This window comes from Melozone crissalis, unplaced genomic scaffold (genome assembly GCF_028551555.1).
Source record: "Melozone crissalis strain CALT ecotype California unplaced genomic scaffold, PUWL_Pcris_2 ptg000013l_1, whole genome shotgun sequence".
In the NCBI taxonomy this organism is placed as follows: Eukaryota; Metazoa; Chordata; class Aves; order Passeriformes; family Passerellidae; genus Melozone; species Melozone crissalis.
This window is the reverse complement of record NW_026535791.1, coordinates 7826977-7850451: the sequence shown is the minus strand read 5'-3', so window position 1 is coordinate 7850451 and position 23475 is coordinate 7826977. Positions and strand designations below refer to the sequence as shown.

Below are 23475 nucleotides of genomic sequence, written 5' to 3'. Positions count from 1 at the left end.
TACATATCACCATTAAATTGCAAGGAATGTTTTTACACTGCATATATATATATATGTATAAGTAATTCTGAAGGGCAACAATATAAATTATAGCAGTATCAGTGACATACCACCTGTCACTATTTGGGTATATTCATTTCCCTTCCATTCTTCAAAAAGCACTACAATTTAGTTTTTCAAAACCTCTTTTTGGAAATGATACTTTCTTCCAAAAGAATGCAGGATAATGCTACAGCAGATGAAAGGCAGAGTGAGAACTTCCAAAATCCTATACAGTAAAGGTCACTGGTCAGAGTAAGATAAACAACTTACGATCGTATGTGAGGAAAGTCTTCTTCAATTTTACTTCCTGTATTTTTGAAAATTTGTAATGCAGCTTCTGCCACTTTTTCATCATCCATTTTCAAGCAAGCAAGGAGAGATTCAAAAGTTTCAGCTGAATGAAATGAGATAGGGTGCGTAAACGAAAGTACCTGCCAAAACATGATGAAAGCCATGTTAACATTTTTTAAAGGTCCACTTATACTAGGACACTTCATCAAGAGTCATTTTCCACTGCCATACTGGAACATTTATAATACTCTCCCTGGTTTTGATTCATGATCCACATTGCTCTTCTTTTTTTTTAGTAGCTCCTAAAATTCTGTCTTTATACATGACCTCATTAGATTTAATTTATTTCCCCAGTCTCAGTTTCTTCTCCTACTATTCTGACCATGTACTTCTCAGTGACTACACCTACATTAGCAAGTACTGGCTTACAGCAGGAGCAGGTCTTAGGAGAAACCCAACTGATGCTAAGGAAGCAATATTCATATTCCAGGAGTTTTACTTCAGAGTATTTTTAGAATGACTAAATCCACTTTAGGCAATGCAACACAACATGTGCTTCTGAAGCCCATCTCAATTTTGTTCCTCTGAAAGGAATCCAGCTTGTGTGCCTCCAGACTTCATGTTTGTTTCCTCAGGGGAAGAATTGATTCTGCTCTGAAGTGAAATTCCTATCTCTAAAATAGCAACACAGACATACTCAATAGGGCCTCTAGTCCCTCAAGTTTTTCATATTAACTTAACAGATTCTGTACCTCTCCTTCAGATTCTTGGATTTGGCTGTTTTCAGGTATGACAGTCCTCCCATGTTAAAAAAAATTAAATAAAGAAACCCTTAATTGATCCTCCTTGAAATGAGGTCTTCTCTTCATTTTTAAGTGGCTGTTGATTATTAGCCTTGTTCCACATAATATTCTGACTCATGGCAGAGAAACAATCCTCAAAATCTACAAAGTTCTTCATATGCCGTTTCCTATTTTAACTAAGTTACCTTCCTTCCCACTTCATTGTGTGGCATTCCCAATGCTGGACTTCTACATTTGTTCTCCCTGTATTATTCTGATGATGTATAGACCTCTTTGTTTAGGGCAGTCTTACTCCTCTTCCTTAAATGTATCATGCCAGGTCATACAAATATGTAAATATTGACTTGGAAGCCTTCATTCAAGCATATACTCCTTCACAAAATGATTCATTCTTTCTTACTCAGATGCATTCTTGTGCTACTGGGTATCTGCACTTTTAGATAAAAGTTCACACTTGGACAAAGAGATTCACCCTTTCAGGTGAATCTACTCAGTCCTTAATTCACCTAAAATACTCTGAAAACTTCAGTATGGGAGTCCTTTAGATTTTAAGGCCTCTGAAGTCAACTCCCACCTGGACTACTTGGCAGTCTTTGCTATGTTAGCCCAGTTTTCAAGATTACTCATAGTTGAAACAGGTAAGACCCCAACTTAGGTGGAACACAGAGGAACCACAGTGCTGCACTGATGTACAACAGCACCATGTCTACAAATTGCTGAATTCATGCTCTAATAACCAAAACTGCACTGCTACTGTCTCACACGCAACTACTTTTGGCTTACAGAAAAGTTTCTAAATAATTTTTAAAATAGCCTTACTGATGTGCCAAGATGAGCATGAAGCACAAAAAACCAAACCAGTTTATTCCAGGTAGGCACCACATGCTTTTGACTAAAAGCAGTAAGTGCTAATTAAAAATTTATTTTTACAAAGTTTTTCGCAAAGTTTCCCATACTCACTGGCCATCAGAACTATACTTGCCTTCAGCAATTCAAGACCTGCTCTGATTGCCTGGTCAGTAGGTACACCCTCATCTTCATCATCAGCTGTTCCATCTATAGACTTGTTCACTTGTTTGATAAGGGCACTGAAGAGGAAAACAAAATATGATCTTGTAGTTACTGCAATTCCACTATGTATGATTACATCTTAAACTTGTGAAAACAATCTTATTAAAGCAACTTATTTAAAACATAAGCCTACTATAAACCAAATATGTCAACTACATACATAATCTGGCTGCCCTCATCTCCTATCCAAATCAAAGCATTCTGAAGCATTACACTAAAAAATATTTATCCATCATGAATTAAGAACTATATACAAATTACTCTGGAAGGATGACCAAAATAAGAAAACAATTTGAGCATTACAAGCAACAAACTCAATAAGAACTATGCTGAGGTTACAACCCGCTACAGATTCTTAATAATTGATGGAGAATAACTGTTTATAATAGTTAGTCTCTAACCAAGAGGAAAAATAATAACCATTTAACAATTCTGCTAAGAGCTGATGATAAATTTATAAGACCTATCTTCTGCACATTTTTCTTGACAGTAAGGCTTATGTCAAATACTGCTGGTAGTTAAATAATAATTTCAGCAAAAATAATTTCAGCAATCCTCCCCCCACCACAACTTCATTGGCTCACTCTTCCTTGAAGTCTTGCTGCCTCATCATCATAACCTTTACTTCCTCAGTTACATTACTGTTTATATCACTATGAGCTAATACTCTGGGTGGAAAGTTTCAGCTGAATAGTCTGGACAGAAATTTGTTTTAAAACAAGTCAGCAAGTCACAAACCATACTTCATGTCAGCAACACATCCACTTTTACTGACAGGTCATCCCAGCTATGGTGAGTGACAATGCAATTGTTTCTGTGACTACATTCTGGACAAGGACAGAAAAACCCCTACACAAAGTGAAACAGAAGAAAATAATGCAGGTCACCAAGCCTTAAGCCACATCCACCCAGCCTATTACTGCTTGTGTTTAAAGACAAAGTAAGAAACCTCAGTTTCAAACTCTGTGATCTATGGCCAACAACACATATAAAAAAATACCTGATGGATTCAGTATCAATGTGCACAGGAGCAATTCTCTCAAGAAGAAACTTTATCATTTCCAGGAAAGGATTTGTTGGTTGCTTTGGATTGCCCAACTTCTTTGTTATTTCCCTCTGAAATATAAGTTGTGATTAAATTTCTAACCAATTCTATTCCAAAAATATTCACACTTTAAGAGCAATTCTTACCACACATCCTTCAGCCTGTTTGCAAGAACATGTTGGGCTAACAAGCATTTCTAACTGACTTCTTATTTTTTCATCATCTTCTAGAACTTGTGTGAACTTTTTCATGAAATCTTGAGCTTTCCCTGGATCAGGAAGGTTTCCTTTAAATAACAAAAAAAAGTTCACTATTTATGCAAATTGCACGAGTTTGGAACATCATGCAAACCACACAAAACCCAAACCAAATGAACAAAAAGAATAGCTACAAAAAAACCCAAACCATAAAACACCTCAAAATAATCAGACATATCTATGAGGACACAAATTTATACAAATTTCCTTTGGCTAATTGTTTTCCCCACCCTTCACACTCATTTTTCAGCAAGTCTAGTTGCTCTTGCTAATGATATTACCAACAGCTGAAACTGACCTCATACTGTAAAGCCTGAACTCCACAAGAAAATATAATCTGTATACAGATCACCCAATGCAACAAGTGTGAAAAACATCAAAAAGGGTATTTTTGCTAAAGTACCTTTTAAGTAAACATAAGCTTTACAACAAACATTCAAAAACAAAAATAAGCATTTAAAATGCATTAAGGAAACATAAGATTTACAACAGCTTAAAACATCAAAACAAAAGGCATTTAAAATGCATTTCTTCAACTACATCCTCATTTTATGTTTATGTTTTATATTATAGGAAGGCAATTTCTTGGCAAAGGACTACTCTACTATTTAGGATGCTTCATATTTTTTGGCCCAGACAGTGTTAAGCAAAGCTGGTACAGAAGGTGGTGTAGCACTACAGGATGGTTGGTTCAAAACAAGCTCTATTATGATTTTGTTTTGCTGTATCAATTTTTTTTAAAAATAAACTGAGAACTAAAAGTATGAGAAAAAATACAAACCAATGAAAAATAGATTAGTATCATGGCCAATGAAGCAGCACAGTTCATTTTTTTCCTCTGTATTTTTTCAAAAATGTGCAGTCTTATGTAGTTTATTTTTTTGCCAGAACCGATGGCATTATTTTAAAAGGTGGATTTGAAAACAAATTTTCAGAATCGTAAAGCAAGTTTTTCTTCATACTAGTATTAATGCTATTGGCATGGTGGGCCTGGAGAACAAAAAGTGTTGCTTTTGGGATGGTGGGCATTTCTTTGTCAATAGTTCAGCTCACACAGAACTTCTTCAGCTTTTGAAGTGCTTTCCTTGCTAGTGAAATCCAAACTCTCTTGCATTCCAATGACATTTACAATACTAAAACCTCTGAAGAGAGGTAAGTTTAGTTAGTAGTTTAGTTAACATCTATGAATATATACTCTATAAAAATGTTAAAATAGACATTAACACCTAGATCATCTAGACCTTGAATTAGTCCACAATGCAGCCAAAATGCTATGTGATAGGCTTCATGACTGAGGTCTTCTTACAGTAAGAGAGTAATTCTGCTTAGTTGCCTTCATTCTTAAAAGCATATTGCTGCATCACATTTATCATTATTTGCTTTAGATTTTATCTGCTGCAAAACGCATTTTTTATAAACTTACCCCAAATTATTTTAAAGCAAGAAAGCAATATAGTTCTACTGTAATTTTGAGACACTGTGAATACTTTCAGTGACTTACTTGTTATAACCATCACTTTTGAGAATATAGCTTTACTGCTGGCATCTGTCTGCAAATCACAAAAGAAAAATGGATTAAGTAAAAATTTTACATTATTTATCTCCATTCGAATATTGAGCAAGGAAGATTCCAGACTGCATTAACAACAAGTCAGCATCCATTCTGCTAATACATCAGTGTGTTAGAAATCAAAAACCACCACTGCAAATTCAATGTAGACACAGGAAGTAAAAGGTAGATCGTCGCTACAGATCAATTACATAAAATACTATCATTACTTTTCAATCTACCATATAACTTATGAACAGCATGAACAGGCTATTTCTGCAGAGTGTAGTCTCAGAAGAATACCATCATTTTCAGGGCTCCTAGCTGTCACAGCTAATTCACATGTTCAGACAAAAAAATTATAAAAGACAGAAATGAGATATAATTTACAGTATTCAAGTAATGCTATCAGCAGACACAAACTTCCCATATTCGAATCTCTTGTGACTCAGGGGAAAACAAAGAAATTCCACAGTACAGTTTTTCACCCTGACTGTTCTGGTCTCCTAATACTACCTAAGTCTTCAAGTCCTGGCTAAAGTTCCCATCAAAAAACATTGAGCAAACTACTAATAATTCAGCCAAAAGTCAAATAACCTGAGGCAGAAGTATTAACTTACAGGAGTATAACTCTATTGAATTATGACAGATAAAAGAAGTTGGAGAAACACTTCCTTTAAGAAAATCTGCTGTGGCACTTGATCTACATAATTTTGCATTCATCTGCAGCAAACGAAGATTATACTCCAACAGACACAAAACGGCATTCATCCACTTTTCTACATACAAACAGGGAAGGTTATGTATTTTATTTCACTGTACACCACTGCTGAAGGAGAAAACTAGAGGAGTTGTGATTTATGCTTTTGCTCTTCAGAAAAGTAACTTAACTTAAAGGTAAGTTTGATGTCCCCTCTCTCTTAAGTCAGGAGAAATTATGACCAACACCAATAAAAATTTCCTTAACACATTTCCAGCCTCCTCAATAGTGCTTTGTCCGAGAAGGCCTTGAAGAGGAAATAAGGAGGATGCTCACAGAATTTCAGCAAATGGCAGAAAGGTACACTGGGAAGTTCAAAGACTTACAGTTACAGAATAATGCAGGTTGGCAGTGACAACTTTAGGTCACACAGCTGAACTGCCTACTCAAAGCAGGATCAGGTTTTGCTTCAGGCAAACTTCTAGTTGCATTTTAAATATTTACAAGGATGAAGATTTTGCAGTATCTCTGTGCTATCTGTTCCCCTATTTGATCACCCTTACTGCAATCTTTTTTTTTTCTTACTACCTAATCAAAGGTAACCTCTGTACACTATTTCTTTGTGGTAACATCTGTACAGTATTTCTTGTCCTATTCTAGTTTATCTCTGAGAGCTCTCACACTGCCTACACTTGGCACAGGGTTAACAACCACAGGAGAACAAATCAACAACTAAGCTATAATAATTACATGAAGAAATTAGACAGAAGTGAAAAAGCACACAAAAACTCATTTTCTAAAAGGTTACTATTTGATCTCAGTTTTGCTTCCTGAAAGAAATAAATGTTTACATAGCTCTGAATTGCTAATGAATATTTGTCTCAAGATTAGTACTTGGACTGTATGTGATAGTCTCAGGTGCCATTGCAGGCAGCAAAAGTGTTGCATCAGGGAATTTTACTTAATTTAGTATGTCAATTTACACAAAGTTTTACTTATTTATTCTGGTATTGAGAAATAAAAGCAAACAAACACTTCAAAGAACAGCATTCAGCTGCCCCTCAGACACCTCTTTTCTCTGCTTTGCTCTATCACAAACCATCCAAATTCTCCCATGTAGTCTTGTTATTCAAGAGAATATCCAAGTGCAGAGAACTAGCATTTAAGAGCAAAAAATAGGAAAAAATCCAGATGGACAAATGCAAACATGTCGAAAGCATGCACTGTGTCTTGAATGCAATGCTTATGCTGGCATCAAAACTTTCCTGGTAAATAACCGCATTTGATATTTTACAACTGAAAAAGAACTTTTACAAGTTCTGAAAACACAAGGAAAAGTTGAAATTTCACTTTCAACTGAAAACTAGAAAATATAATGGAACTAGCCCAGGTATTAAATGCATCAATGTTAATATTAAATGCACCAATGTTAATATTAAATGCACCAAAGAACATTAAACAGTACATGAAAAGCATTTCAAAACAGTCACCAAGATACAATGAAGTATTGTGCTAGCCCTTACTGCACTTAGAACTTAAAATATTACAGCATGTTTTTAACACACTAAGTCAAAATTATTAATTTCACTGCAGTATCTTTTTATTAGCAGGACACTAGCATGTCTAATCAGATACTTTAGATATGCCAACCACACCGCTACCCACTCTTCCTGGTTCAGGCAATTCCAGCAAATGGATAATCATTAAATTTATCTCAGTACAAATATAGACATACACTGAAAATAAAAATCACACACAGAGGCACATAAAAATTTGAGCATGGCAACATTTTCTACTCTATATTATTTCTGTTAAAAAAGCATCAGATCAAACTTCTAGCATTAAAGTCAAGTTTTAATTATATTTCAAAGCATATCAAGAATTTAGTTTTATAATTCCCCTACCCAAACATGAGTAAGAACATAGATGTAACTAAAACAAACTGAAATTCACTTTATGAGACTATCCTAAATGTTCAATAAATTCTCATTTTTCCCTTCCAAGCAAAATCTGTAAACAAGAACATTAAATTGTAGTCTGGTATCTCCAGTACAATATTTAAGAAATTTCTGAGAGAGAAGAGGAATGAATAACCTGTTGGGACAAAAATATTCCAATTTCTTCAAAGTTACTAATCACATGTAAGATAACAATTTAAGAGGGTTTATATAGGAACTTATTCTTAATTACTTGATTTGGCAGTCAAAAATAATATGCTGGTTTCACCCTGTTTCAAGAGCCAGAATAGTTCTGGCAAGATGGAACTCAAACACTAAGGCAAAACATTTTAGAAATTTCTATAATACCCTTTTCCTCTTCAATTTTACAAACACTTTGTATACACATTTCCTTCAGCAAACGTAGTCTAATGGAGTATCAGTTGACTTTCACAGTATTTTCTATCTGCTATTATAAATAAGCTTGAGATAGCAAAAAAGGGTAAAAAACAGTACATTAACTAAAACTGCATATTCACTGGGGAATAAAGATAAGTTGAACTCACTTTGGGTTGTTTTATTAGATCAACTAAATCCTTTACTTGATGTCGTAGCAGATTTTGACATTTCCACATTTCATTCAATGCTCTAAAAATAGAAAAAATTAAAAGAATTGTCAAAATTATCTGTTCAAGGAGTAACACAACTGTCCAAAATGAGTCTTTGCAGTCTTTTCAATTTTAGACTCAGAAATGTACTTATCACCTCAACTTTCACTGAGTGATCAAAGGCTAAATATTTCCTAGTAGGATACCATGGAAAATAACTTGGTCATATTAGACTGAAACAAAGTTTCATTTCAGATGCTTAAGTACACTGCCTTTTAAAGAAGGAGGAAGTAACTAATCACTTGTCTATTAAGAACTCATTTGTACAAGCCTGAAATCACTCTTTTAAAAACATACCAAGAAGTAGGTTAAAGCAGATGCTTAAGATTTCTATCACCAAAACAATGTTTTTCTTGCAGACAGGAAGCAGCTACTAGATGAATAAATTGTGAAAAGTGGACATGATTAAGTTTATAAGAGATACATGAAAGATACTCAGCAGAATAGAAAATTAACACACTTTCCAGGAATAGTAAGCCATATAAATAGAAGTCACAGCCACATTTACAAAACTTATGGAATCCACAAGTAAAAGAATCATTTCTATATAAATAACTGAACAAATTATGTCTTTAAAATGAGTACAAGAACTGTAGAATTCAGAAGTTACTTGTTGCCTGAAATAACAAGTAACTTTAAAGAATCTATTATGCATTTTTATTTAGCCTACACTAAAAATTACTAGAACAGTAAGTTTTTATTTTTAGTATACTATTAATAATTTTAGTTTGTTATAATTGCCGTATCTTTGAACAGGCAATACAAGAAGTTAAGGGGATTCAAACATCAGTTTTTGTAGTATTAGAAGGCTTTGGGATCTTTTAAGGCATTCATTCATATACAAAGCCTTTTCTAGTCTCTTTCACAGGAAAAAAAGACCCTCTATTTGATTTTCAAGTGACTGAGTACTACTACATGAAAAACAAAGTAAAACTATCTAAAATCAATCCAACTGTGAACATTACAGCAGCATAACTACTATTAGTCAAATTCAGGTGCATGTACCCATTTTAGGCTGGAGAAGGACATAACACAATAATAACAAAGGAGGAAAGACAAACAATTAAGTTCTCAAGACAACTTGGCTGCTGCAACAAGGAGCTTATCAATTAAGAAGTTGTCAGGTAAGATTTAGGGCTGATCTACCATATCTGTGTTATCTCTTTGCAGACATGAAAGGACTGGCAAGCCCTCAAGCTTCTTTCCAGATCTTTAACACTATGTTTTTAGCTGCTTATGGTTGAAATGTACTGTATCTTGTTAGAAAACATCCTGTAAGGTTTTTCAAAATCTCACTTGAAAATAGATGCTATTTCTACATTCTGTTTTCTAATAGTTTATAAACTATTTCTGTCCAATGACTTAGGCTACTGATAACAATTCAGAGCTACTTTACAATGCCATTTTATTAAAAACTATTTTGCAAGCAGTAAAAAGCAGCACATACTTCACAGCATTTGAATCCAGTGTTGCATAAAGGTAATACAAACACTTCATCCGTTCGTTTGTTTCCAAGTTATGAGGGACCATGTACTGAGCAAAAATGCGTTCAACAAGTAACCTGAAAGACAGGATTAAGACATTTAAGCTGTGCAAGAAGAACACAGCCTGGAATTGTTGAAACATCAATTCAAAAATTCTCAGCCCTATCTAAACATCAGTTATAGCAAAAAAATTATGGAGATATTCAAAAACCTAAAGCTCGAGTTATTTGACATAATTCAGCGTAAATTAAACAGAAATTTTTCATTATAGAAAACACAGTGTTAATGCTGGCATTAGGAGATTTAACAGATCTCCTAAAATTATCAAAGTCAGATGTATTAATCTTGAAGAAAGCAAACAATTCAAGAAAGATACTAATTACTAACCCAATAAGATGTTATCATTTAATTTCATTACAAGTCAGTATTGGAATAAATTCATGAACTGACCCAAATTAATTGCCCTAAAATAACACTGCTACCAGTAATAATAATGATTAAAAAAAAGAAATATCATGTTGATTATATCACTCAAAATCATGAAGCCCAGAAGGAGAATTCAGATACCAATTGACTTCCTTCCACCCTTATCTGGCCCCTTCCCCACAGGCTGAGTTTATCCCATGACTTTTGCTCCTGCATTATAAATGCAGGTAGATTCCCAAGGGAATTATTAAAACCTTCTGTGTAACATGAAGCTCCTTATTTGGAAAAAGGAGGAGAGAGAGGTTTGGGCCTGACAGTTACCAAGAAAAGACTGAGAAGAAAATAGAAAAAGAGAAACCAAGGCCACATGCTACTCCTAAATACCAAGAAGTCCAAGACTGAGGTCCAATACTGAGATCAGTATTAATAGAATGGAGCAAACCATTAGAAACAATCATGTATATTTATGCTGGAAAAGAAAACAATACTCCTTATACACATTTGGAGCAGGTGATCAAAATCCAAATCCAGCTAGTTCAAAAAGTTTAAGAAACATATCCACAGGTAAGACTGGATTTAAGGATCCAGACAGTCCATTTCCACAGCACTATGAAATAACTACTTGTTTTGAAGGTAACTTTTTGAGGTTTTGCATTTTTGAAAAGACTTGTATGGGTTTGCAACGCCATTAGTATCCAAACACACTGTGAAGGCTCATTTCCAAAGCCAACAAGATGACCTTGATTAGTGAAGGCAGAGCTGTTCCCAAAAATGTTACCCATGTGCAACCATCTCCTGTTCAATACCAACAACTGTATACAAGGCTACAGCTGGTATGACAGAGGCGCTGCTTTCATCACAAAACCAAAAAATTCACAGCTTCTCTGCTACAGAAACCTAAATTTCTGCAGTGTGATATAGCTTGCCCACTGTCACTACATATGCTATCTTTGAAACATACAGCAACAACATGCAAATCTAAACCAACATTATTCAAGCAGGTTTACCTCCTAAATTTTAACATAAAAATTAAAACATTACTGATATTTAAACAAAGATCCCCTCTACTGAAGCAGTGGCAAAGTACACCTAAGACTTGAGAAATATTCCGACCTCTCACACCCTTTAGAACCACTTTTGGCCTTAAAATAAGAAATAATAAAGTAGAAGAAAACAACACAGGTTGCAGCTATAAAATCAAAATCAAAACAAACAGGATTATCAAGATTCCTCCTTCTCATCAGCACTGGAACACAAAGGAAAAACAGATCTTCATAACAAGTTAGAACACTTTGACACTAAATTGCCCAGCTTTTACAATTAACTTACCGGTCATCAATACTGTTTTGATAATATATATGCAGAAGTTTATCTTTGATCCATGATATCTGCTTTGCAGCTTCTTTTCCTGCTTCTGATTGCAATGAATATTTCTTGTATATCTGTGCAAGTCCCATCATAGCTTCCTTCCTCACTCTCCACTTGACAAAAAGAAATAGCAGCCAGTTTAGCAGTTCAAAACTCAAAACTGAAAAGCTGTAGAATTTTCTGTTACATATTTCCTAATCTACACCAAAATAACATAATTTAATTCACAAAAAAAGTTGAACTGAGTTCTTAGTGAAACAGTTTCTCATTAGGATGCATGTTGCATCACATCTATTACACTAAACCTGTCAACACCAGTAACTACCATAGAAGTATGCCTCTTGAATTTAGAATTATTACTGATTCAAGCCAACACCCTTTCTCACACTCCATACTTACTATCTGCAGTTCTGTTATGGCTGAAACAAGAAAAAGCATGTCACCAAATGAAAAAAAAATTAGGCGATAATTTTTAAAGTTCACCATCATCAAATGTGTTTACTGTGCTTTAAATTAAGTAGCAAACCTCATAAATTTTACCAAATAATGCAATAAATCTAAACTAAAATTCAAGACTATTCAAATTTGAAAGCTACTACCCTGATTTGCAGTCTTTCAATGATCTAATTAAAAGCAGGTAATTTGCAATACATGCAATACATTCTGAAACCTGCTTGAAAAAATTTTTAAGAAAAATGCTAGAATGTTTTACAAAGGTTTTCTTTCATTCAAAAGTTTTACTGGGACTAGACAACTGGAACAACATTGTTAGGTTGCAGCCAATTTAATTATTTAAATCATATCTTAAATAAAATACAGCACAATGAAAAATGTAGCATTCTAGTAATGGGAAGAAGGTACCTCACTAAATAGATTTCATCAAGGTTTTTTGCATTATATTGGTTTTCATTTGTAATTTAAAATCAGTATAGCATTTTTTAGAAGTGCTGATTTTAAAGAAGGTGAATATTACAGTTTAGAAGTATAAAACAGCTATTACCAATACTAATTATGTCTTACCCTCTTGTCCAGTGTCCTTTCTCTGACGAAATTGAGCAGGTGATCATTGACAAGCAGAAGATCTTTTTTAGCAGCAGTAACTATGGATACTATCACATCATGCCGTATGGCCTCCTCAGGATCATGTGACCTTACTTTCAGATATTCTGGGGGGAAAACATGAGTAAATGTAAGTATACAACTTCAGCTACTTTCCCCACTAGACAGAAACAGAACAATTATTTTATTCTGTTTGAAGCATCAGCAGTAAGAAACCAATAATTTTTTCTAAGACCAACTGGAATGTCAGTAAAACTTCATATTTGCTTAGAATATTAAAGATGTATATTACTGGCATTATTGAAATAAGAATTATGTGGCTGCAATTTTTTTTTTATTATTTCTTATAGAAGTTACACTATGTATACATTAGAAACTATCATAACCAAGCAGGACTGGAGCTGTAGAGTAGAACAGACAGTGCTTGACTTGCTAACCACACCACATACATTTTAAAGTCTTACACCAGGCTAGAAGCTACTCTCTTCTTGCAGACTCCATGCCTTTTGGCTCCTAGAGCACATTAGTTGCACACCTGCTCACAACTTCTGTATTATCCACAAGGAATCTAGTTCACCTGCTCCAGGAACACTCAACAGTATAAGCTATGTAAGCATCGTAAGCTGGGACAAATCAAGAAACACTTCAAACTGTAATGTTTATTTAGACACATCCTAGTTTATCCATCTTAAACAATTTTTCTAGATTATTCTGGTACACTGCTACTCATTCAATAACACCAATAATTTCACATTATCGACGCCTAACTGCTTTTACATGTCAAATTTGTTAGCTACCTACTGTCAATTTAAAAAGCTGACAAATAAAATGGCAAAGTTCATTTATCTTTTTAGCTGTATTTTAGGCTATTTTAGAAGCACAAAAGGATAGGAACACCCTAACAGAAGTTAAGATTGCAGTTCACTGCATACATCAGTGCAACACTGAGAACTTTAAGAAACTTTGCAAATTCAAACTTTATTTTGAATGGAAGAACCAGAGGTTACTATTCTGTCATGACTATTCAATGACCAGTGAAAGTTTTCAAGTCTCATCTGAAACACTGGGCATTAACATTACCAGTAATAAGCCCAAGTGTCAAAATAGCATACTTCAAAATAATGCTTTGCAGTTATGAAGACTATGAAATTTCAAATTCAAATAAACCTTTTTAAAAAATCCTATTGCTTCACAGGAACATAAACTGAAACAAATGAAAACCACTGCCATTACACAGAACAATTCTCGTCTCCAATACCAGTGAGCCACAGAAATTTTTAAACTATTTTGCTTTGATAAGCACTGTGGGGAGAGAGAGGAGGGGCAAGCAAAATTATATTTCCCAGAGGAAACCATTAGAGGGGGCACAAAGTCTTTCTGCAATGTAAAAATACAAGAAATTGAAAATACAATTCTGATAATTAAAAATGAAAATATTTTCACCATTCTATTAAGGAAAGACACAGAACCTTTTGGGTTTTTTACGCTGGCTTAATTCAGAATCACAATATATTCTGAGTTGGGAAGGGACCCACAAGGGTCATCAAGTCCAACCCTTATGGCCCATATGGGGATCAAATCTATGACCATGGTGTTCCATGCTCCAATTAACTGAGCTAATCTCTGGATAACACTGTAACTACAGGGTGACTCCAACCTGTCTCTACCTGTGTCCAATTTGACAAATACCCAGCAAGCAGGAGAGCAATCCCATGCACTTTAAAGTCCTTTTAACTCTCTCCTTAGGCCAACTAGGCAAAGATATTGACTCAAAAAAACTACATGTAGGAGTTTGATGATCGGGGAAGATACAGTCTACAAAGCAAATCAACCAATTCTCATTAATTACATGTGGTTTTTTATCAAGACATGGGAAGCAGCAAATACTAAAGGCTTCCATTGATGCCAGTTGCCTTCTTCCTACAGAGCTCCTGAATTTCAGGCTGTGTTTGATCTGAAGGAGATGGAACTGTGAAGTTGTGGTCAGTTATAAGGACTGTTATGTTTTAGACAGTGGCTGTAGAGGACTTAAACATTTCAGCTTTGTGGAACTTAAGTCTCCCCTAAGCACCCTAATTAATAAACACCAGGCCCATTAGGTTAGGCAGGCTGTCTTTACCTGATCCCATGGTGCTTTACTTCAGCAGCAGTTGGGAATGCAATGGGAGTGCTACTGTATGAGAGGGAGAGAGATCTCCCTAGAGGAGGCTTTTTTTGTGTACAATCCCCTCAGCCTGAGAAGCAACACTGAAGGCAGGGACTTGACTTAGAATTCCACAATCAATCAGGTTCTGCACAAAATCTGACAGCATTACTTGAGATTACAGCTGGCCTTTTTGACTCTTCCAGTAGTCTTAAAAATGGTATTTTAATGTTATAATGAAACTGATACCTGTTAAGTCCTTTGCCAGATCGGGGTGGTTCATAAGGCAATGACTTGCAAATTTGACACACTCAAGGCGAATAGGTACGTGGATATCATTAAACCTGGTTAGAAACAAGACAATGCATTATAACTACAATTCCACTTCTACCAAAGCAATCTGTGCATTTTTACACCACATCAAATACTTCTGAAAATGTTTTTTATGCTTCCCATGCATGGTTACATGCATACAGCATCCCTGACTTCACAGTATTAAGTACACTGTCTTTAGCTTTAAAAAAAATTCTCATATTCATTTGTTGATTCATGTTCTGAACATGAAAAGAATTATCTTCTCCTGGTACACATTGAAAACTCCCAGGCAGGAAAAAAAATATGATAAAATATGATATATTTTAATTCTTTTTCTGTAATGCTACACCTAATTAACCACAAGAAATGTATCAGAAACTCAAAATTTTATAAGACTGTGACATTCATCCCCTCCTTGTACTGCATGACAGGCAACAAACAAATGTGTATTTAGTCTGCTACAAATTTCTTCTGAGATGGATCATTTAATTGGATTTCCTTTTGGAAGACTGAACTCAATTTGATGCTTGGAAACTAGTATTTTCACATTTTTAATTATTATACAAGTAATTTTATAATAAAACTGTTGATGCAATTAGTTAGATGCAATTAGAAGATAACTTCCAAAATTAAATGCATTTTCAAGCTATCCTCAAAATCCTTGGCATGAAACAACTTAAAAATGTAATTTTAGAACACTGTTGCTATTGAAATATTTATCAAAATAGATATCTTAAATAGATTTTAAGGAATACCTTAAAATTGGTTTTAGTAAATGGTTTTAGTAAAAGCTAGTTATGTTTTCAAAAATCAAGAGATTTTTATGAATGCTTCCTTCAATAACACAGCTGTTACAACTTTGTGAAAATCTTTATTATAACTTGGTGAAAATCTTTAGAAGTGGTAAATGTATATATGTGATCCATAACTAGCAGAAAACAGTTATTGTGAACAAACTGCACATAATCACAGTGTAACATAATGAAGCATTTTCCTTTGGGCCCAATCAGATGTGGTAATTTTGATGACATTTCATGTTTTAAATAGTTAAATATTTTCATGCAAAATACCTTGCTTCAATTAAGTTTCTTCTATTCTTAAAAGTAGCATTTCTTTGAGGACTCTGCTTTTGATGATTGAATGCTACATTATAAACTATGGCATTTGCAATAACTCTTTTACTCAAATCAAAAATATTTTCTTTATAGTAGCTTAGTTTCTCATAATTATAAGCTCCAGCTGTATTTTCTATCTCAAACTGGCAGAATATTTCAAAAAACAGGAAACTAAGTATGTTTGCAGCATCATAAATACTACATACTTTTTTAAGGTACTCCTACCATTAAAAAAAATTAAACTCATACGCAAAGACTGTACATAAAAGCCTCAAGAGCAGTTTTAATATCATCTAATACTAAAAACATCCTTTGATGCTGTTTTAAAATTAATCCATCATTGAACAGTTTCACTTGTGAAGAAATTAAAGTATTCATTTTTCTTGACAATGGCAACAAAGCTAGTTAAAAAAAATGAGCATTTAAGGAGATGATTTGTAAACATTCACTCTGTGGAATGACATGTGGAAGATATGTGTAAAATTGCTTCAGCATTATCTGCCAGATCTCAGATAAAGCAGCAGGAGGGAATTCAGGCTTAGCTGCGTCACTTTAAAAAAAAAAACCAAATCAAATGCATTTGACTTCATTGAATATACTTCCTCCCAGGACAGGAAACTAAACCAGAATATACCTCCCCAGGTAGCACTGCCAAAGTGGTTTGTTTTGAGATGCCAACTCGGAATCCTTTGCCCCAAACATTTTTGCTAGAAGTTTTACAACCTGCAGACGTTCTTCATTGTCATTGCTCTGGAAAATGAACAGATTTTTCTTAAAATTAAAAGAAAAACTAATCCAAAAAATAGAGTTCTGTTTTGTACAGTTTTTACACCAACGCACTTCCATATTTCTAGAAATATCACAATACAGCTTAATAGACTTCTCTTATATACAAAAGTCTATCAAGGCAAAGACCCTTCATTATTTTTTTGAGAAGACAAAATAATAAAGACTGTGAAAATGAAGAACAATGTTAAGACAAAAAACGCTGTGAATGAAGCCTGGTGAAAAATACATCTTTTTAACACTTATTTACTGTTTACTGATTGTTAGGAAATCTGATATGTGCATGTATAAGTTCAGACACAACACAAAACTTAGAGAGGTCAATCTATGCTTGTCTGGCATACAGTTCTTTAAAACAGTGCTTAATTGCTTAATTTAAAATATTAGTCAAAAATAGCAGTTTCCACAATACAAATTGCTAGAGAACATCAGATTAAGTACCCAAGATCTGAGATCCACAGGATGTGACCTTTATTTGAGCCTATATTCAAAACTGCTGAAGTACAACAGATAGTCTTCCTTTTATATTGAAAATGAGCACCAACAGTAATAGTGGAAAAATACCAGAGAATGCCTTGTTTTATCATTGTTTTGCATCACATTCTTTAATTCAACACACAGAATATGGACCTTAATGCATACTTCAGAAATGTATGTTAACATTTGTGCAATTAGTGTGTACTTATTGTTCATCGTATCTTTTTCCTTTGCTTATTAAAGAAAAGGGAGAAAACTCAATTGGCTGCAACAATTCCTTGAAAATGGGCAGCTAAAATTAATTTCTATTAATTAGGCCAGATTATTGCTTAGGTGATATTACTAATCCATTATTATTCCCTCTTTTTTTTTCTGGTAAAAGTTAAGAACTGTGTAAAATACTGGGGCATCTCTGAACTCCTATTAGTTCAACATCCCCTTCTGAACATGAACAAGACATAAGAGCACAATATAGCTGTTGGAATTCTTTTATACGACACCACAGTTTTAAGAGACAAATCATTTCTCCTGACTCAATACCATAAAAGGGCTGAAACATTTGCCATCATGTCTTTAATTCAGAACCCTAAGAACAGTAAAAGCATTTGTAAAATCCTTAAAGTAACAGAGCAAGAGAAGTGAAGGATGCACTAACAGTGATATATTACTACATTACACAAGACTAATTCTTTGGAATACACTTTAGTATTAAGTATTCAAAGCACTAATAGCAAATCCATTAATATGGTTTTTTGCATTTGACTATTTGACTAATTTTTTTCCAATTAACATTCACATTGATGTTACTGAAAGCATTCTACAACCACCTCCTCTTAATCTGCAATAAATAACAGTTTTTTCTTAATGAGTTTCAGCCCATTATACTACAAATTCTTGTTCCGTGGGGCATAGTTAAGGACTTCTAATGTCTTTTTTGGGCTGCATTAGTCCAGCCTTCATGACTTACATCCTATCCTCTCTTGCTTAAACAAAATGTTAAAATACTAAGCATCTCTGAATTTTTTTAGGGAACTAACACAGATTCAGAGCAATACACTCCAGAATGTGGAAGAAGGAGCCAGGTGGAAGAGCTGGGAACACACTAAACATTCACCTACTTAATTATACAGTCAGAAATATAGAGAAAAAAAATGACAACCAAACAGAATAAAACAAACCTACAAAGCAACAAAACCGTAAAATATCCTTAATTAATTAGTTGCAGAAGAAGCTTTTGCTGTATCAGCCACTAATCCAATTATAAGACAACCCACTTGTGTTTCTAGTCCTGTCGTAGAAACAACAAATACCTGTGATTATGGACCTTGGTAAATAATTATTTGGTCCCTTTTAAATTTTTTACCCTGATGTTGGCTTCCCTGAAACATGGTTATATACACTCCAAGGGGTAACAAAAATAAACCTGTACTTCCTATTGGATGAATACATTGCTGCTACAGTTTCTCTCCTTTATTCTGCTTTAATCTCTGCTCTTTTTCTGAGGGTGATAAAAAAGGCATCAAACTCTGAAAAAAATCTTAATCTTTCTCCATTCTGTGAGACACTCAGTACTTGAAGAGTCAGACCCTTCACCTCTTAAGTAAATCCAGCACTCTAATAGTATTCCATCATGACTTGTCAATACAAATTGACACCAAACATGAATATTTTCAGTTCCCCATACATGGTCCCAGCACACAGGCAGCTGCTCTTTGGCCTAGACATTTGAGTCTGTCAGCAAGAGAAGCTGAAGCCAGTCAGATTGTTACCACTACTGAGTCCAGAAGACTAGGCAGCACTCAGGGCCTGGAGAGATTTGGGAATAAGAAGTGGACACGTAACCTGAAACTTCTGAAAATTTTAATTGCCATACCCAGGAAGAAAGGCAGCTGTAAAATAAGAAGTCATCCTTTTATTGATTTTATTCATTACATCATATTGGTTTAGTAAAACAGTAAGATAAAAGCCTAAACCCCATGACAATTATTTCCAAAACAGTCTATTCATGAGCTTTCCATTCTCTGAACATTTAAATGTTATTTGCTTTCTGTAACAGAAATTCCTAAAATTCAAGTATGAAGTTTGAAAAAATTTCCTTTCCTTTAGTTTCTTCTACAAGCTGACCCATACAATAATACACTTTAAGCTTTCCCAAACCCATAGTGCTTCTGTTTCAGTACTAGATCTCTATACACATCACCTTAAAATGCCAAGATCACGCACAAATGACTGACCCTCATGGAAGAGGTTAAATTAAATTAATATAGTGCTCATTCTCCTGTTAATTCCCCAGACTCCTTTCCATAATCAGGCAAAAACCAAACTACTAGTAAGATGCAACCATGATTTCACACAGTTTCACAGAGCTTAACAACAAAGTTCTGCCACCTGAGAACACAGGAGCTTTTTCTTTACATAAATCTATAGAGCTAGGGCAGGTTGACCCCAACCAAAAGCCAAACACTCACTCAAGTCCCTTCTCTCCAACAGAGAGAGGAAGGGAAAAGAAGGAAGGTTAAAAGGCCCATACATCAAGAGAACAAGAGTTCAGTATGAGTTCAGAAGAAGAGTTCAATATGTGTACAAACAGAGCAAAAAGAGGAATTCATTCACTACCTGCCACTGGCAGGGAGATGTCCTGGCAGTTCCTGGAAAGCAGGGTATCACATAGGGATCACTTGGGAAGACAAACAGCATGAACACAAATTAATCCTTTCCTCCTCCTTCCCCTGGCCTTTTATTGCTGAGCACATGTCCGCTTTCAACCTTCTACTCTACTCAGCCTACCTGGGGGGAGGAGGAAGGGCACAGGGAGAAAGCCTTTTCCTGTGCCTTCACTGCTGTACCAAAATGGCAAGGTGCTTGAACACTAGGTGGCCACATCGTTTACATCCCAAATACTGAGTAGGTTCAACAGTATTAGAGATATCTAAACTTTCACACAAGTTTCATATTAAGAGTTTTTAACCCCTCTACACATGGTGAAAAATTGATTTGGTCTCTGATGAGAAGGTCCCTGGATTTTACCCCCACTCAAAGAGACAGCCTACAACCCTAAACCCATGAAGATAAATCAGAAGGCTTCCTGATAGAAAGAGTGCAAAAAAATTAATGGAGACGAAGAGCAAGAGATTTGGATCCTGTCAGGTAATGAGTTACAAACTCAAAAGATTTTTGTTTACATCCTCAAAGTCCCATCAAGCCACAAATCAACCAGAAGGCAGAGGAGATGGCTCAGTGAAGCTCAGCTGATGGTTAGGGGGAAACCATCATCACTTCATTTGCAAAGCATGCCACAGAACCACAGGATCATAGAGTTATAAAGGTTGGAAAACTAAAATCTTTAAGATCCTTGAGCTCAACAGTTAATCAAGCACCACCATGTTTATGAACGAACTATTACAGGCACTTCCCTTCTCAAAACTTCCAGAGATAGTAATTCCACCACTTCCCTAAGAAGTCTATTTCAATTCTTGACACGTCTTTAAGTGAAGAAATTTTTCCTAATACCAAATCTAAGCTTCCCATGGTGCAACTCAAGGCCATTTTCTCTGGTTCTGTCACTTATTACCTGGGAGAAGAGACCAACTCTCCCACTTTGCTACAACCTCCTTTCAGGTTGTTGTAGAGTGAGTGAGACGATCTCCCCTGAGCCTCCTTTTGTCAAGGCTAAATGTTTAGAAGCAAAGAAATAAGATATTACACAGAAAGTCTGTTCCATGTACAGAATATGCAACTAGAGGTAACATTGCTGATATCAGGAGGAATCCATTCAAATTCATGCAGAATTAGCCAATTTTACACCTGAAACCAAGCTTGCACTTCAGCTTGCAAGTGAGCCAGAATACTTGATATCTTTTTCAGGTAAGTCTGCCATGAGTGTACTTCATGTGGCCAAAATTTGTTTTCACTTACTGCTTTTGAAGCCAACTAAAAGGAAATTAATATTTTCAAAAATATAGAGAAAATTATTCAATTTGTCTTCGTAAAGATACTACGTCCCCTTCCGTGTGTTCAGTGCATGCAAGATGAGATCATTCTGGCACATCTCCACAACGCAGTTGTTCAGACAACCACAGCTTTCCTTCAACACTGGACACAAGAGGAAAGTTTTTCACCATGAGATCAATCAGCCATTGGAATAATCTCCTCAGGGAAATGGTAGATTCCCTGATACAGGACATTTTAAGATCCAGCTAGACAGAGTGCTGGGCCATTTTGTCTAGACTGTGCTTTTGCCAAGAAAATTTTATCCAGATGATCCTTGAGGTCCTTTTCAACCTGGTATTCTATGATTCTATGATCATCTGCTAAGGAATAATACAAATCTCCTAAGGAGCAAAGCAGCAATATGAGATCTTGGAAAACACTAACTGTCCCACTACCTCTTAAGCACTACTGGAATATTTGCCTTCTGTAACCACAACTCTATATTCAAGAGCCATATCAGACAATTTCATAGAACAAAAACTGTATGTTCCAGTGAAACTACATATTTCACCTAAATATACTGTACAAACCTAAATTTAAGTACCTAGTAGTCCATGGTAAGCAAGCTCAGGAGGACAAGGCTCCTTAACTGGGCATACAGCGACACAGTACTATGTGCCAAATCCAGAAAAGACAAAACCACTGAGTCCAGCTCTGAATGATATGCAGGACTCACTGAAGCTCTTGGCTATTGTATGGTTAATTTTAATTGACCTCTACTGAAAAAAACAACTCCCCTCTCCCAATTTTCAGTATGGACTGTCATGCACGTTTTTCCTTTACCAGTCACCTAAACCAAGGCTTCATCAAGCGTAACAGGGTTACTGCTGTCTAGTTTCTTTTCATTTGAAGCAATAAAAAACTGGCTGTCTTCAACCATAATCACTCTGAGTTTTATTGAAATCACACTTTATTCTCAACACACTAATGAGCTATTAACCTGGAACTGAATTTTAAAAAATGTTGACACTAGTTGTTGCTGTTCAGAATAAAGCTAAAGCTATTGCTGGAGTGGAAAGTATTTAATCATCACTGGTGGGTTTGTATGTAGAATGAACTTGTGCTGATCTCAGAAAAAATACAGGCTGACCATATTTCAGAACACTTATCTTCAAAATACTCTTCTCATCACAGAAAGATCTTAAAGACCCCTCAACTCATTTAAAACCATAAAATGATTTGGGTTGAAGGGACTTTTATGGACATCCTTCAACCACCCTGTTGTGGGCAGGAACACCTTCCACTAGACCAGGTTGCTCAAAGCGCCACCCAGCACAGCCCTAAACGCTTCCAGAGTTGAAGCACCCACAAATTCTCTGGGAAACTGGTTCCAGCATTTCAAACTTTAAACCAGGGGCATCCTATTCCAAAGAGAGGTGCTTTTTTTCTTCTTTAAAAGATGGGTCATTTGACAGCCAATGGGAAACAACAGGCATATATTATTTTTTCTTGTAACCTGAAGTATCAAAACACACACATGGAGTAACAAATTATTACAGTGCTTTTGGAATAGCTACAAACTATACTAAGTTCAAGAAGCCAACAAGGAATAAGAGTGGTAAGAATGTAGCTATCAGAACCTACATATCTCCTGGAAACATTGTTAAACTTGATCTTGTAGACATCAAACGCAAACCACTTACCCTTTAAGGGTTCAGACCACAGTGAGAAAACTGCGCTAAGGATGAAGGAGACAGAAAGCAACAAAATACATGTACATCATCTGGAAAGAGTACACTAAACAAAGAACAGAAATGCAAACATGAAAAAAATGTGTTGTAAATTAAGAAGTACAAAGAAAACATGGAAATGCTTAGGTCTGAAATCAGCTAGCTGAAGAAAGAGACAAGATTTTTTTCCGGCCTGGGTAAAACAAAACAAAACAAACAAATAAAAAGTTGACATTGGCTACTAGACTGAATCCAATAAAATAAGACTCAAAAATTACA

General features: G+C 35.1%; 1 protein-coding gene across 4 annotated transcripts in view; it reads right to left on the bottom strand.

Moving 5' to 3' along the window:
* The window catches only part of PDS5B (PDS5 cohesin associated factor B), a 99862-nt gene that overhangs the window by 36765 nt on the left and 39622 nt on the right, over positions 1–23475 (bottom strand). For all 4 annotated transcript variants that reach the window (XM_054271779.1, XM_054271783.1, XM_054271782.1 and 1 more), the window contains exons 9-19: positions 16908–17023; positions 15093–15187; positions 12662–12807; positions 11603–11754; positions 9811–9924; positions 8262–8343; positions 5011–5059; positions 3399–3538; positions 3208–3323; positions 2119–2224; positions 313–473 (exon numbers count right to left, since the gene is read on the bottom strand). In XM_054271779.1, the coding sequence (XP_054127754.1) occupies positions 313–473; positions 2119–2224; positions 3208–3323; positions 3399–3538; positions 5011–5059; positions 8262–8343; positions 9811–9924; positions 11603–11754; positions 12662–12807; positions 15093–15187; positions 16908–17023 (1277 nt within the window). The remainder of the gene's footprint in view (positions 1–312; positions 474–2118; positions 2225–3207; positions 3324–3398; positions 3539–5010; positions 5060–8261; positions 8344–9810; positions 9925–11602; positions 11755–12661; positions 12808–15092; positions 15188–16907; positions 17024–23475) is intronic.